General features: G+C 40.4%; 1 protein-coding gene and 1 long non-coding RNA gene across 3 annotated transcripts in view; one reads left to right on the top strand and one right to left on the bottom strand.

The window, feature by feature from the left end:
• The window catches only part of si:dkey-246g23.2 (solute carrier family 66 member 2), a 53,565-nt gene extending 41,059 nt beyond the window's left edge, over positions 1-12,506 (top strand). The window contains exons 5-6 of one of the 2 annotated variants that reach the window (XR_002428186.2): positions 4,573-4,789; positions 11,073-11,158. Coding sequence is in view for 1 of the 2 variants with exons in the window: in XM_012862938.3 (XP_012718392.2) it covers positions 11,073-11,247 (175 nt within the window). In the remaining variant the exon portion in view is untranslated. Of the gene's footprint in view, positions 1-4,572; positions 4,790-11,072 lie in introns of both variants that reach the window. The other variant, XM_012862938.3, reaches the window with a different exon arrangement.
• Positions 12,507-13,397: 891 nt separating this feature from the next.
• On the bottom strand, positions 13,398-15,045 carry LOC118565152. Its single transcript, XR_004932215.1, has 2 exons — positions 14,112-15,045; positions 13,398-13,919 (listed from the first exon to the last, which is right to left on the bottom strand). It is a non-coding gene; the product is annotated as an uncharacterized LOC118565152 (long non-coding RNA).
• Positions 15,046-15,320: the final 275 nt, after the last annotated feature.

Genomic DNA, 15,320 nt, shown 5'->3' with positions numbered 1-15,320 from the left:
CTCCGAGTTGAGACGCAGTGGCTCTTTTAGCACCTGATCTGCACAGCGATGAAACAGATTGATTTGTTGTTTGTATATGTTTAAAAAGACATGATAAATTAAACAGAAAAAATGAATCGCAATATTAAGATAAAAAAATCGCAATTAGATTATTTTCCAAAATCGTTCAGCCCTAGAATGAATCCAGCATCATCAAGACGTTTTGTTTTAATTTATTACACTCGCTATAATACTGATCTGTTAACTGATTCTGGCGTATCGTGAGTGGAAACCCAGAAATCTATTTCTGGGATAATTAGAATATTTTATCAGACCCTCAAAAAAGGGATTTCCGTACAGAACTTTGGGCCATCTGAACTCAGTACCTGGTCTGGGCTCCGTTTGCATGAATTCCTGCATCAATCCATCATTTTCTACCACAGTGTTTCCTTCCACTCATCTCTTCTCTGACATGCTTGATTACAGCGCTCTGTTTGCTCCTTTTAGATTATATGGGATTTTCTTTAGCTGTAAGCCATACATAAATTAATATGTAATATTTGAGTTCCCTTTTTAGAATTGAATTACTAAAAGAATGTGTGCTGCACGTCTACAGGAGTTTATCGGGATTGAAACAACGATGAATTTCCATTTTTTTAATTTACTGATATCTATAAATGTATTATTGACGATATAAACTGACACACTAGTTTAAAACACATTGGACAGAGAAAATCAATGCAGCATCTGAAGGTGAGTCCTGGGACATTGATTTAATCATTTCAAGTTCACCCTTCCCCCGAGGCGAGGAGAGACCAGAGTGGGAAGACGGCTTCTCCTCTGACGGTTCTGTCAGAATGTGTAGAGGTCGGCCCCGCTCTCACGTAGATATCTGGGAGGTTAATTTAGTCCCTAATGGGACAGAACCTCATGCTAATTGTCACCATTATTTCCTCATTATGCTGCTCAGCTGTTGGCAGCAGAAACTGATGCCTGCTTATCGTGTGTGTTTGTGAACAGCTTCATGCTCTGCTGGACGTCTGAAGAAATCCAGCTGTGGTTAGAAAAAGCCACAAAGAGCTGCAGCATTTCACCTGCAGGTTAGAAGTTGGTCAGTAGATAACTTTAGCTGCGCTAAAATGAGGCTTGGATTCTACATTTCTATCTTTTACTACTTGATGCTCCTTCTTATTATTTTCACAGAGATAATCCAGCCAACATACTCTACTATCACTTAGATTAATGCCCTCGCATCTTTAATGTGGCTTGAACAAAACCATGAATGATTTAGATCATTTCCTGGCTCTGCTCCTTCAATCACATTAACTTTCTTCTTTATAAGGAGTAAAATGAAAGGAAGTCAGTCAAGGAAAGGAAAGATGAGATGACTTTAGGATCAATTACGTGTCTAATGGTACAGAACCTCAGTTTGGATCAGCTGCAAATGCAGCTTTTCTGACCTCATGCAACTAAATGAGTTTTGCTTATAACACGTATTTGCTGACCTTGACCGTTTCCTCAAGAGTCCTGTTATCACTCCGTGTCTCATGATGAGCTCTGAAGGATTTCACGATCTCAGAAGAAAGATTAAATCCATCCAGATCTCTATCCAACAGGTCACAGCGCCGTGCGTGCTTTCAGAGCTTACAGCTGGGATTGTGGAACCAAGAGTGGTGGTGGGGGGGGGGGGGGGGCGTGCATGTGGGCGTGCACATGCGCTGCACGCTCTCATTCATCTGGCAACTTTGTTAAGTCTCCGTAGTAATCAATGCATTAACTTTAGAACGCGGGCTAGCTTTGATATTGATAGCTTTTTGCTTTTCTGCAGCTGCAGAATCTTTTCCTCTTCTCTCGTGCACAACACTGGAGTCGTTTTATTTTGTCGTCAGAGGGGGCAGACGTCTGTAAAAACCCAGGAACTTACGCTGTGCACCTTTAAAATACTGACCTGCTGAGAACATGTCATGATCGCAGAGTAAATTAAACCTGCTCGGTCCGGCTCTGTTACAGATATGGGCCGGGTCATAAAGCCTCCAGAATTTAGTAAATAAAATCTGCTGGGGAACGTTCTGAAGCGTAACAACTTCTTTTAGCAGCAGCAGCAGCTGTTGCACATAGATCCTATTAAACTGTGTGATAGTTTAGTTTAAATACCTGGAAACTCTGGTGTACTTTACTGAATGCTTTCATTCTGGGAGGATTTCTCCAACCCATGTTGCTGTTTCACTTGTGGCGATGCATGAGGAAAAATGGTGAAAAGGTGAGAAGAAACCATGGTTATAATTGATGGAGATAATAAGTAAAACACGTTCAGTTAATCAGAAACTTTGGTTCATCCTCGCCTGAAGGAGACAGAAAGAGATGCAGTGTCTTCTCTGCACATTTCGTCTCCTTCTCTTTTATATCCGCCGGTCATGTTTAGGTCGCCTCGCATGTTTCCTCAGAATTAAATTCCTGCGCACATTTTTCACAGCAGAAATAAGTGAAGCGTTAGTCTAGCGCTGACTTCCTGTTCTCTCGCAGTAATTTAACAAACTGAACATGTCCTCAGGGTGTGCAGACGGGCCTCCACTTCTGATGAGTGCCAGTTGGGCTCAGAGTGAATATCCCAGCAAGATTAAACACGCAATAACACTGAATTAGGTCTTCTGCATGACGGATGATGAGCTTCAGAACATCATTTCTCAGTTTTACACACATGAACGCAGGCATTCATCACACAAGACAGAAATGATCTTAGAGATCTAACATATGTGATGTAAATGTTGTCTAATAACTTTATCTAATGTCTTCTTGATAAGAATAAAGTTCTTTAGTCACAAAAGGCCCATTCCTACAGTGACTGTTGGACTATATTATCAGACGATCCTCACCTTTCCAGGGGAACCTGTATGCGGTGCAAAAGCTGAGGCGGCGTACATTCACCTATGTCCAATTACACATAGTCTGATTACCAAAGCTTCGCTGCTATTGACTTTTTTGTAAGTGCACTTACATTCACAGTCATCCCACCACTCAGGGGAAATCAAGGAAGGAGCAGAGAGGTGATGCGAAGCTGTAACAATAGAGGTGCAACAGGATGAAGTGCAGAAAAACACGACTGTGAAAAGGATGGAGAGGTTTGCACCTGCAGGAGGTAGAAGTTGTGCAGTGATGGGTTTCTACGTGACGATTCACTGAAGTTAGGATTGTAACAGAAATCTGCTTCATTTCTCTCCATTATTCATCTGTTCACAGAGTAAGTTCCCAAACACTGGTGGCTTCAGCGAAAACTAATTAACACCACGAGTCCAATAAAGCTTGCAGCTACTTTAATTAAAACAATGAAATAAATAAACCCCGGTGTTTTGAGTTGGCTGCTCACAAGTGGCATCTGGAAATGTGCACACAATTAAAAACTGTTGATCTGCATGAAGTTGTACAAGGTTACAAAGAAATCTCAGAGGGATTGAGTTTGTATTAAAGTACAGTCTGTTAATTCTCCCTCCAAATGGTTTCTGGGCTTAAATGGCTCCATATGCACAGAATCATTCCCCCAGAGTCAGGGCAAAAAGCCTAAAGTAATGTTTGAAGATGGTTAAAAAAAAACGTTTGTTAGTTAATCTTGTCCAAGTTGAGGGATTTATGGCCGGATTCAGCCGAGGAAACTGTGTTTCTGGTGAAAAACAGCATTTGTTTGAATCTCAGTTCTGATGAAATCTTCCATAAACTGCAGAAAATAAAGTAAAGTAGAACGAACGTGACTGTGAGGCTGGGACAGGCTGTAAGACGCGATCTAAAACTACCGCTGGATAACAAATAGATTCAGTTTAGCCATAATAGTCTTCTGTCAGTATGAGCTCAGAGCTCACCATCCAAGCTTGTTGGATGATAACATTTGCCCCCCGTTATAAAAACTAAATGCAGCAAATAAAGCATCTTTTGCATGCAAATTTCCCCAGTAAATGTCTACAAATGTAAATCTATTTATTTAACATCTGCAGCCGTAGTAAACATATTATGCTAATGCTTCTTCAGAAGAGTCGGCATTTTATATCTGAGAATTAAATGTCTGGGAATAATTGAATCTTTCTGTTAAATTTGCCAAAATGGCAGAAAATATCCACCATCCATTTAGGACTGTGTGCTCCTGTAGGTAATAATCTAGTTTATCCTTTATTTAATATGAATGAAGTCATTTCTGTGAGATAAATATGTTCACTTTAAATTCAAATGAGGATTAAGTTCTTCTGGATGCATATAATTAAAATGTTTTCATAATAAAAATGACAAATCAGTGTCTGTAACGCCTTAAATGGGCTTTATGTTTAATTTTTAGTATATCTGTATAATAGCTGAGCTTCTTTGCGGTGGATCTTGTCAACCTTTATGGGTGGAAGCGTTATTCAGGGGGGAGCTGTGTGGAAAACCGACTCAGTGTTTCTGAAGAAAAGGGTTTAGGAAGTTTCTGAGTTTTTTTTTTAAAGCAGATATTACTCAGGTGGAAGCAGCATCTAAACGCTTCAGTTACAGTTTGTTTAATTTATTGCTCAGTTCTCTCCTCTTGATGTTTCTTCTCCTTCTCCTTGAAGTTTATCTGTTTTGTTTCCAAAGCAGTTCTCCTGCTGCAGCTCTGCACCGACACAGAACGCAGGACATGAGCAATAACTGTAGTCTCTGAGCGACACCGACAGTAACGCCTGCTGACAGATAAAGAACTGCTGCCTCTACCCAAACCAACACATGATCTGTCCTGTATCTGCTCCATATTCATCTTCATATCCACCATTGTTCCAGTCTGACGCCTTCACAGGCCCAGCCTCGTTCTCAGGTCAGGGTGGCACCCTTCAGGCTCTAATGGTGGTCCAGTTTCCATGTTTCTGTGACAGCAGCTTAATGGGGGTCTCACAGCCATTAGCTAGAGGCCAGGTACGCCGCTACCTCTTACCTTTTCAGTTTTGCCCCCATGGGGATTTGATCCTGGCACTCTGCTAACCCTGAAGTAATTTGTGGCCTCTGGACCAGAGCTGTTTCCCAGAGGAGACCAACGTGTTGTTCCAGAGGTGGCATGTGATCTAGAGAATTTAATTCTTATAAACTAGATTACATGTATGCATGTAATCCATGCATCTGGCAGGTGGTCGTAATATAAGGATTGTTAGTTTGTATTTTTTTATACACCTGGTCATAACTGCAGCACTCAGATTAATGAAAGTTTTAGTGCATAAACAGTGAATAGATTTAGGGCCTAAGATGCATGAAACTGTGTAGAAATTGAGACTAAAACCTCAAACTCATACAAATACTACATTTTCTGTTAAAATAATTTACGCTATTAAATTTTTACATTGAGGCATGAGCCTATCTCCCACTAGGCATTTTGGCTTGAAAAGATAACAGCTGTGTCTTAATTAATCCTGTGAATAATATTAATGAGAAAAAAACCTCTTTTTTTTACCCCAAAAGAATATTTCTTAGATTCAGAAACCGAGGCTCTTACATCATTAGTTGAACAAAGCAAATAATTAAAATAAATCCCTGTGGGATAACATGTCAGTTACATGCAGCTATTTCTTTTACTCCAACATTACCAACATCATCCTTCATTCTTTATTCTTTATTGCAGTCTTTGTCAGACTATGTGCAAACTATGTTACACCTTTACAGGCTCCGTGACATACAGTATATTTAATTTCATCAAATTGTACTTTTATTCTTCATTTGCATCACATCAGATGTAAAACTATAGTTGGTAATCCTGTAAAACCTCTGACCAATCACTGCTGTTCGGTCCAATGAGCTGCGATTGGTCAGTTTTGGTCCTGCTCTCTGTCCGTTAAGTTCTTGGTTGTCCTACATGCCGTCATTCTCACATAACCAACATCGTTCCTTGTTGGTTTTCACTTGCTGTCTGCGCATGAGCATTTCTAGTGTTTATGTATCTGGTTAGCTTAGCGGCTAGGCTAGCGGTTAGCTTAGCAGTTAGCTTAGCATTTAACTATTCATTGTAGCTCCGCTGCTCTCTGTGTATACTTTCAACATGGCTGAGAAGAGTAGAAGAGGAAGGCCTTAGTAGAAAGAGATAATACTAAAGTGAATTTGGGAGATTTTTTCATGTGATTCCCTGAGGAGCTTAAAAGTGCCATTTCATATTAACTGAAATGGCATTTTTAAGCTTACCTGAGCTCTAGAAAAGGCTTTACAAACGGTTTCATTTAAACGCTGACACATCACTTCATCTTTGTCTTTGCGATACTCTACATGCAGAGATTTTTGTTCTGCAGTTGTCCCACACTGAAGAACACATTTAGGGCAACGCTGGGTTCAGTCTTCTGCAAAATGATAACTTTATATCTGGCGAGGTTAAAGTTTAATCTTCTAATTATTCAGGGAAGATCAGTTAAACATGAGTAGAGATGCAATGAAAGGTTCTAACATGGAGATTAAGACGTTAACAGATCCAGTTTCTCTTTACCAACTATAAATAACAATATGAGGATGTTGTTTCTTTCAGCTATATTATATATTGTATCTATAGATGGAGGCATAATGTTGGTTATTAATTATTTCTATTTGGAGCAGAGGAGACGTCACACTGGGTGAATTCACAGCTCTGCAGTTAAACATAACTTCATTATTATCTGTGATCAGACTGAATTTTCATGTTAAACTATCTATAGCCTCTCATATTAGCAATTAGCATTATTAGTGTAGTTTACATTATTAACTGGAACAGCAGTCTGTGTGTGTATAACCTGTAGAGCATGGACTGCATGACTTAAGCGACCGCTTGGATTCAGACAACAATGGCGGCTCGCAGCAGGGAAGCTAGCGATGACATTGATGCTGCTGTTTCATCAGTGGTGTCCAATCTACCGAATATTTATTCTTTAGAAAAGCACCAGAGAGCGTCTTTGAAGGCTTTTGTTAGTGGAAACGATGTTTTCTCCCTTCTCCTGACCGGGTTTGAGGTTGTAGCACGTCAGTAAAGATGACGGACATCTTTATCTGTGTATATGCAAGTATTTTTGATGAGGCGCCTCCTTCTGAAATGGAGCAATCCCAGATGGATAAATGGAACTCTGTGAAAAGAAATCCATCTGGTGAGGGTCTGGTTAAGATTTTTCAGAGACTGCCTAAATTTTGTAACCCAGGAAGCTCCTGCACAGACTGAGTTTGGATTCTTCAAAAAGATAAAAGAGCATCTTTGCAGTAATCCATGCAGCCTTCCTGTTACCTCCTGCTGTCTAATCATCAGGAAGAAGCTATAAAAGAACCCACTACTCTACCCAGGGTGCCGAGGACATGCTTGACAAAAAAACCTTGCATACTGCGGGCAACATGTTGCTAGATTAGTTAACAGTTTACATAACTTCCTTTTATTAATGTTTCTGGCAGCAATCATTTCTTGAGAAGTTTAGTAAAAACAATATTTACAAAGAACTGGTTCATCAAATATTTAATGTGTGTTTAGGATTACATATCTTACTGCCACCAACAAAACATCGTAAATTCTGACTTGTTTACATGTTTCTCCAAATGAAAGACTGTGTTTAAAGTATTCTAAAGCCCATTTTGTGTATTAGCTCCTTTTCTCCTCGCTTTATTTCAGTTTCATTTCGGGATGTAGAATCCATCTTTCCTCTGTCAGGTTGGGAACTTTGGGCTGTGTGCGATCGATCAACATGCATAATTCATAGTTAGTGGGTTAAGAGCAGCTCGGCTCCTCTCTTGCTGGGGCCGTTTGATTTCTGTCTCTCTATCAGCCCCCCCCCCCCTTTAGGGAGAGCTGCAGCCCTGCTGTAAAATCGCTTCATGCACAGCCCTGATGTGTGGGCGCTTACATGCGTGCACTCGTTAGGCAACCAGTGTGGGCACAACCTTCACCCCGACATAAACGTGTTTGGGTTGGAAGTTCTGACGCCTGCTGTTCATGGAGCTTTCTATCAGTATCATCTGGAAATTACATGGGTAGTCTAATCCTCCCCCCTGGAGACTCTTTAGGTCCCACATACAGCGTAAAGCCTGCAATAGATTAAATTTGGCATCACTAGTGTATTTATAATCTCAGCAGTTGCAGAAGATAAGCTGGATGTTCCCAGAGATGCTGAGAGCAACGCTTCAGCTTTTGTCTGAACATGTTAGCAGGAAACAAACCAACACATTAGGAAATTAAAAAGCAGTTTTTCTCAGGTTGCAGTTTTGCAGCTGGGTTTTTACATAGTTCACTTTAAGCTCATATCAATCCTGAATTTAACCATCAGGCAGAAATGAAACGTCCAAATGGCTGTGCAAGCGACGCTCAGCCATCACTCATCCATCTTTGTCTGTCCTGACAGGATGGCATGCAGGGACAAGTAGGCAGTATTAAACGATAACAGAGATAGATGATGGTCTAAGGAGGAAGCAGGTTGAACTTGATTTGGAGCAACAGGCTCAGGAGGATGAGAACATTTAGAACCTGCTGGTCAGAACACAAAACCACCGGCAGACATGAAGCCACGTGTACTTTAGCTCCTCTAGCAATGTTTATATGTAGAATCATGCATATTGCAGTTTTCTTACATCGTTTGTGTTTATATATATATATATATATTTACCCTGAATATTAGCTATCAATAATTGTGCGATATCTTGTTGCTTTCTAAAGGGCTTTCTCTTCTGCTGCAAAGGTTAACTTAAAAAGAAGCTTTTTAGTCATATTATTTAATCTGGTGTGTTTTGACACTTTCACTCCTGAATTCCCCCATTGTGGGACAATAAAGGTATTTCTATTCATTCACTCTGCAGCTATTGGGGAGATTTACTCTTAATGCTTCTCTACATTTATCATCTTGTTGACTGTCATCAATCTGGTGTCTTTTTTCCGTTACCTCCCATCTCCAGGGTCCTCTGTTCCCCTGTTCAGAAATCTTTCACTCCTTTCTCTTTTATCTCTGGCCTTTTAAGCTCAGGCCAGAATAATCGATAAAGAACAAGTACAGGCTGAACCGAGCTGAGCTCACTGACTGAGTGTGTGGCTGCTCGTCCTGCTTCTGGGCTTTGGTGAGAACAGGAAGTAAAAAAAAAACGAACGCCTGGACGGTTTTGGGTATTTTTACAGAACCTGGTTGGTGTTTCTGAGACGCTTTCTGGATCAATGCAATTATCGCCTCTTCTCCCACTGGTTAGTCAGGGCTTTGCTGGGGAGCAGGTCCAGATGTCTGGTCTTGTTTGTCTTTCATGAAGTGTGAACTGAGCAACCAGCCTCCCTGCAAATAGCGTGTCCGCCATGTGAGAGCAGCATAACAAACACTCCTGGAAAATCTGACGCCCGTCTGTCTGCAGGACTCAACGACCTTAAACTCTGGAGCTCTGGCTCCACTCCTCTACTCCCAGCTCCCCCTGATTTTACTGTGAATGATTCGGCCTAATTAGCTGTGTTTATTGTCTCCTGAGCAAAGAAATTAGCATAACGGCAGAGCTGAGGTCTCATCAGGGGGAAGGGAGGAGGAGGATGGGAGGTACGGATAGATGGGGAGAGAAAAGGTTGAATGGCGTCTCTAGGCTGTGTAAAGGTAGAAAGTCGACTTTTAAACACAGAGCGATGGATTGTGGCGCATCCTGCTGTTTTGTTTGCTTTTACATTCCACCTTACGTGTGGTTTACTTGGAGGATCGCCAGCCAATCACAGGACAGCAACCATGCACACATAACCATAGAGAACATTTTATCAGGTGAAGTCAAATCCATCAGTTTACCTCCAGATAATCAAAACCAGTTTGATTCATACAGCACATTCAGCTGCGATTCAGCAATTATGAACTTATTATAAAGCAAATTTCTTTTTAGTTAAGATTCTCTGATGTTGAGATTTTGTAAATTAATGTTAATGTAGAACTAATTATAGGGAAGAAAAGCGCTGATTCTGCTCCTACGTCCCAGTCACCTTATCAGGATCCCAGCGATGTTTCAGGGGCTCCTCTGGGTCTGCAGGAAGCCCCGAGGACTTTCATCTGACTTTTCAAGGGGAACTGAAGGATGGAGTGGGGCTGGAGTCCCCACAGTCATTAGGCTGCCTCTGCCCCCCCCCGCACACTCATCCTCCACCGCTGTCTCTCAGAGGTCTCCTCTCCTTTCAGAGGACGACCTTCTCTGGTGGATGTGTTGCCTTCACTCCATCTCTCTCCTACCACCCTGGATAAATGCTCTAAAGTCTCTCTGCTCCTCTGGCCAAGTCTCAGACCCAAACAGTGGGCCCCATAGGTGGGCGGTGGTCCTGCTGCCAATGGCGCCACCGGGGGGGGCCAGGGGTAGCCACAGCCACCCTGTGCCATGTCCTAACCCCCCCCCCCCACATGGCGCTAAGTTATATTAGCATCAGTTTAGCATTTCCTCCCATCATGCACAGCCAGCAAAGGAGCCGCTCTGCTTGACCTTCTATTGCGTTTTTATTTGTGTCTGCTGGTATCTACTTTCCCCTGGTAATTGTTTTGTTTTTCCAATAAATGAATAAATGTACACCTTATTCCTAAAATAATTACACAATAAAAAGGAATTGTTGATCAACTCCAAATGTTAACTGTAGTGTTATTGGTCTATTCACATTAGCTCATTAGTAACATTAAAAATCAAACAATAAAGCAAAAGATATTAGTAAGCGTTTACTTAACTCTTTAAAATAGTTTTCTACATGCAGCTTTACGACAACAGTAGAATAAAATCCTGGAATTATGTTTTTTAGTTTAAAGAGTTCAATTCAATTCAATTATATTTATATAGCGCCAAATCATGAAACATGTCATCTCAAGGCACTTTACAAAGTCAAGTTTAGTCAGATTATACAGATTGGTCAAAAATGTCCTCTATAAGGAAACCAGCAGGTTGCATCAAGTCTCTCCAAGCAGCATTCACTCCTCCTGAAAGAGCGTAGAGCCACAGTGGACAGTCGTCTGCATTGTTGATGGCTTTGCAGCAATCCCTCATACTGAGCATGCATGAAGCGACAGGAAACCTTTAGGAAACATCACTGTCTGCTGCGTCCTGAGGTCCAGTCGGCTCTTATATTAAAGCATAATAAGTTTGATGAAGAGATCTCCCACTGTGAATGTGTCTCTGTGTCTCCTCTGCTGCAGCGTAAAGATGGTTCTGCTCTGGACGGCAGGCGACGTCTTCAAGACCACCTACTTTGTGATGAATGAAAGCCCGGCTCAGTTCTGGGTCTGTGGCTCAGTTCAGATCCTCACCGACGTGGCCATCCTGCTCCAGGTGCTGCTCTACAGCCAGGACCCCTGGGCCAGGCCCCGGTAAAGAGGACCCTTCTGGGAGAAGAAGTGTGTTGGGGACGTGAGAATAAGAAGAAAAAGCCAAAGTAAATGTTTTTAGTACCTTTTCTCTGATTAAGCATCAGAGACTCAGCCAAAACTAAAATTGTTCCTGGAGGAAACCCAGTCAGAACCTGGTGTTTAAATGCATTTCTAGTTATTTTTCTACTAATTATTGGCCCGCTGCAGATTATTATTTGGAGCCTTCAGTGTTATTAGGCGAGGAAACCTTGGAGGGAAGTATTAATCACCTTGGCAGCTCCCTAACAGCACCAGCCGTGCTGCTGTAATGGCTCCTGCAACGACCGGTCCGTCAGCAGAACCTCGGCGCTGGAACCGGCCGTCTGACTGATGGAGCTCCGGCTGCACGGCCCTCTCTCCTCTGGACTGTTCTCCGCCTGTAAATCAGGCTGCAGGCGTGTTGATGTTCTGGTCTGTAGCTGAAATCCATGTTTGCTGCTGGGATCAGTCCGAGGCTCCGGGACGAAGCAGAGCTTGGTTTGCAGGTCAAACGTCAGACTCAGACTAATTCTGGGTTTGTCTCTGAACCGAGGCCATGTGAAAGTTTTCATACTGAGTCACAATCACAAAATATTTAACATGCAACATAAATGCATATAAGGTCGATTTATGTTCTTTGTTCTAAATCTAAATGTATCTTTTAGTATTTGTGGCATTTCTCTTTTATGCGGTTCTCCAGTTTCTGCTCCTTCAGAAAGAAGAACACCAGTAAGGAACGTTTTTTTATTCATTTCAGCCGTTCAGACGTAGAAAAGTTGTTTGAAAATGTCTAATTATCAGCGTTAAATTTCATTGCAACTTTTTACTTTAGTAAGTTTTTCAGTACTAATTGTAATTCAGTCAAAAATCACAGTTTAGTCATTTAAAGTCTGGTTTTAGTCAACTAAAGTCTGTGAGGAGAACTTTAGGGCCCTTCATTTCTTTGCGTGTAGATAAAGTATTTAACCAAGAGTGAAACTAAATTAAAGTTAGTTAAAGTTAGATTTTCCAGCAGAGATATGGTTTAATGTTTGATCTTTCAAGCAACTTCCTTTGCATTTTATTCATAAACAGGATGTGCTTGTTTGTAAAGATAAATTCTCATTGGCTCTTACTTTAATGTGGTTTAAATATTCCTAACAACCGTAATCTGTGCTTTCCTTATAGTTTTATTACGTCTGTATGAGTTTTGATTTATTTTTTGCTTTATTATTCTTTTCTGAGGAAAAGGTCAGAATGTTTCTTTGTATATTATTAGTATATAGTATAGTATATAACACTAACACTTTCCTCCATTGAATTATTGAACCTTTTCTACTAGACCCCCCCCCCCCCCCAACTGTATTTTAATAAATGTTTGGTCCAGCAGCACAGGTGGCTGATGCAGATGGAAGATTTTAGTTTTTAATTAGGCAAAATTATTACAGACAAGTTTAAATCCCACAATTGAAAATGTTAAGTACAACAAAAAGTATTCATCTATTAATAAACACACTTTTGATATTCTCTTTAATTTCACAGTAACATCTATTCAATGATATTTAATCACTCAAATGCAGACTTTGGTGCATTAAAATCAGCCTTTGAATTAAATTATTAAAATTAGGTGATTACAGCCAGAACAACGGACCCAAATACTGTTCTGTTTATTATGGCTAAGATTTCTGTTTATTATTTTTAACAAATGAGCAAAACCCTCTTTTTTCACCTTTGAATCTGCAATAATTTACACAATAATTTCCTACAGAAAATCTAATGTATTTATTTCAAATTATCATATTTTGTAGAGCAGGTAAAAAATTAACATAATTTTTATGTTTTTTTTATTATTATTTATTTTTTGGCCCTCGTGTTCCTTTGACTTGACGATTTCGGCCCATGTACCGAAAAGTTTGCACACCCCTGTACTGGATACATAAATGATGATATTCATCCATCATCTGCTCCCACTCATCCTTGCAGGAGTTCATTTGGCGACTGAATTCTAACATTTTGAAGAAATATATTTTTATGAAATGGAAAATTAACTTAAGAAAATTAACTTAAGCTTTCTTATCTTTGGGGTTGGGGTTAGTTAAAAACAGAACGATGTACGGTCATGGTTAAAAGAAAGTACACCCTATTTTAATGTGAGGGTTTTTACATCTTTTGTACGTTTCTTGTAGTTTTCCTACAAACTTTTCCATTTGTTAAGTAATGCATATACTTGTTTATTAAATAATGACATGGTTGAATCGCTGGTGTGTGGTTTTGTGTACAATAGTTTACATTTAAATAATTTAAGGAGCTGTTAAAGACTTCCTCTCAACAATAGTAGGAGCACATTGTATTCCTGATTCCATGTAGATATAACGTCTCACTTAGACATTATATCTGCATGGTATCATTACATCATCTTATATTTTTATCTCTGTTCTTTTCCACCAACACCAGACCTCCGTTTTAAGCTTTAGCCTCTTAGTTATTCAGATGTATAGCAGCTAAATCAGCGTTACAGGCAGGAAACATCCAGCGGTGCAAATATGTTATTGGTGATCAGAGTTTCAATGCGCTGCGTCTGAAATATCATATCTCACCAAATATTGTCTCAGCTGTCCTTTATGAAACAACGGGAACTATCTAACGAGCATTTTGATATCTGTCAACTGAAAAAAGGACCTTTAAAGTGTTTAGTAAAGCGTAATAAAATGATGAGAACATCGTTCCTCATTTCCTGTTCAGACCTGAAAGTTTTAGTTTGGTGCTCCTGACTGTTGAAGTCAGACTGGCTCTGTGGTGAGATCCAAAGACTCATAGGTCTGGTGAGGGATTTAAGGATTTAAAGATTTCTAAATAAAACAAACAGCCAACCGCCCAAGACGTCTGTACCAGGGTCCTACTGTCAGATTTGGTCGGGGTAAATGTTTATTACCACCATTGAAAGCTTCGAAACATTTCTCAAATCTGTGTTTTAAGTTCCTTTAAGATCTTATTTGTGCCGATTGCCACATAGTAACTGCCTTTAGGCTCGTCACAAAACTCCAAATGTGGAATTTGTGGACATCCAGATGCCCAGACCCAGAAGAGACCGGCTTTGCCTCCAACCAGACCTGCTGCAGGAGGAGCCGCTGCTGCAGAAGCTCAGCGGACCAAAGTAAGGCGCTTTAACCAGTTCTGTCTCTGGTGGTCCTGGTTCAGAGTAAAATAACTATTAACTTCTAAATTAGACCCCAGAACCTTTCCTTAGACCCCATGGCAGATACACTTTTAAAAAAAACTTGGTTCTTTAGTCGCTTTAGTAATATTTTAAATACATTTATCACAAACTTGCCCTTTTAGTCACAAGGACTTTTAGGTTAAACTAAACTTTTAGTTTGGTTGTGTTTTTTAACGTGATTAAGTCATTGGTTAATTGATCTGACTTTGTTGGTAATAAAATTAGTTATTCGTTACACCGATAAACAGTTCTTCTCGTTGAGTGTTTTAAGTGATCCCAAAAAAACCCCAATAAACTCTAATTCCTTTAAATGTGGGATAAATTCAATAATTTCATTATATCCAAACATCAAGAATTCATCCTGCAGACTGATGTCTTACAGAAATATGCAAATGTCGTCCTAATTTGCCCTAATTGGTCCCAGGCTGTGTGTTACTGTATATATTCAGCTTTAGTGATTTTAAACAGAGGCGTGAAAAATTTTACCCTGAGATAAGTTGGAGCGAGAATCCTGCACAAACGCAGTGCTGGAGTAAAATTAGTCCTTTTGGATGTCGTCTCTATCCCAGCTTCTTCAGTCCATTAAGGTTAATTGGTAATTTAACATGTACTGCAGGAGGGGGGGGGGGGGCTGTGATGGACTGGTAATCTATCTAGGGAAATCTCTGCCTTCAGGCTGGTAGCATGACGGCTGAAACTTGCTCAAATTCCCCTGTTGAAATTTTTAAGTTCATGAGGAAACCTCGCAGTCAGCAGAAGTCAGTTTGTTAAAAACATCCTGATATTTGAATATTCTGGAAGAAACTGAGCTTTGACAGGAACCCGGAGCGCTGAGGTGTGTTTCTGCCGCGTTCTTCTGAAGC

This window comes from Fundulus heteroclitus, chromosome 2 (assembly GCF_011125445.2).
Source record: "Fundulus heteroclitus isolate FHET01 chromosome 2, MU-UCD_Fhet_4.1, whole genome shotgun sequence".
Taxonomy (NCBI): domain Eukaryota; kingdom Metazoa; phylum Chordata; class Actinopteri; order Cyprinodontiformes; family Fundulidae; genus Fundulus; species Fundulus heteroclitus.
This window is presented reverse-complemented; position numbering and strand designations above follow the sequence as displayed.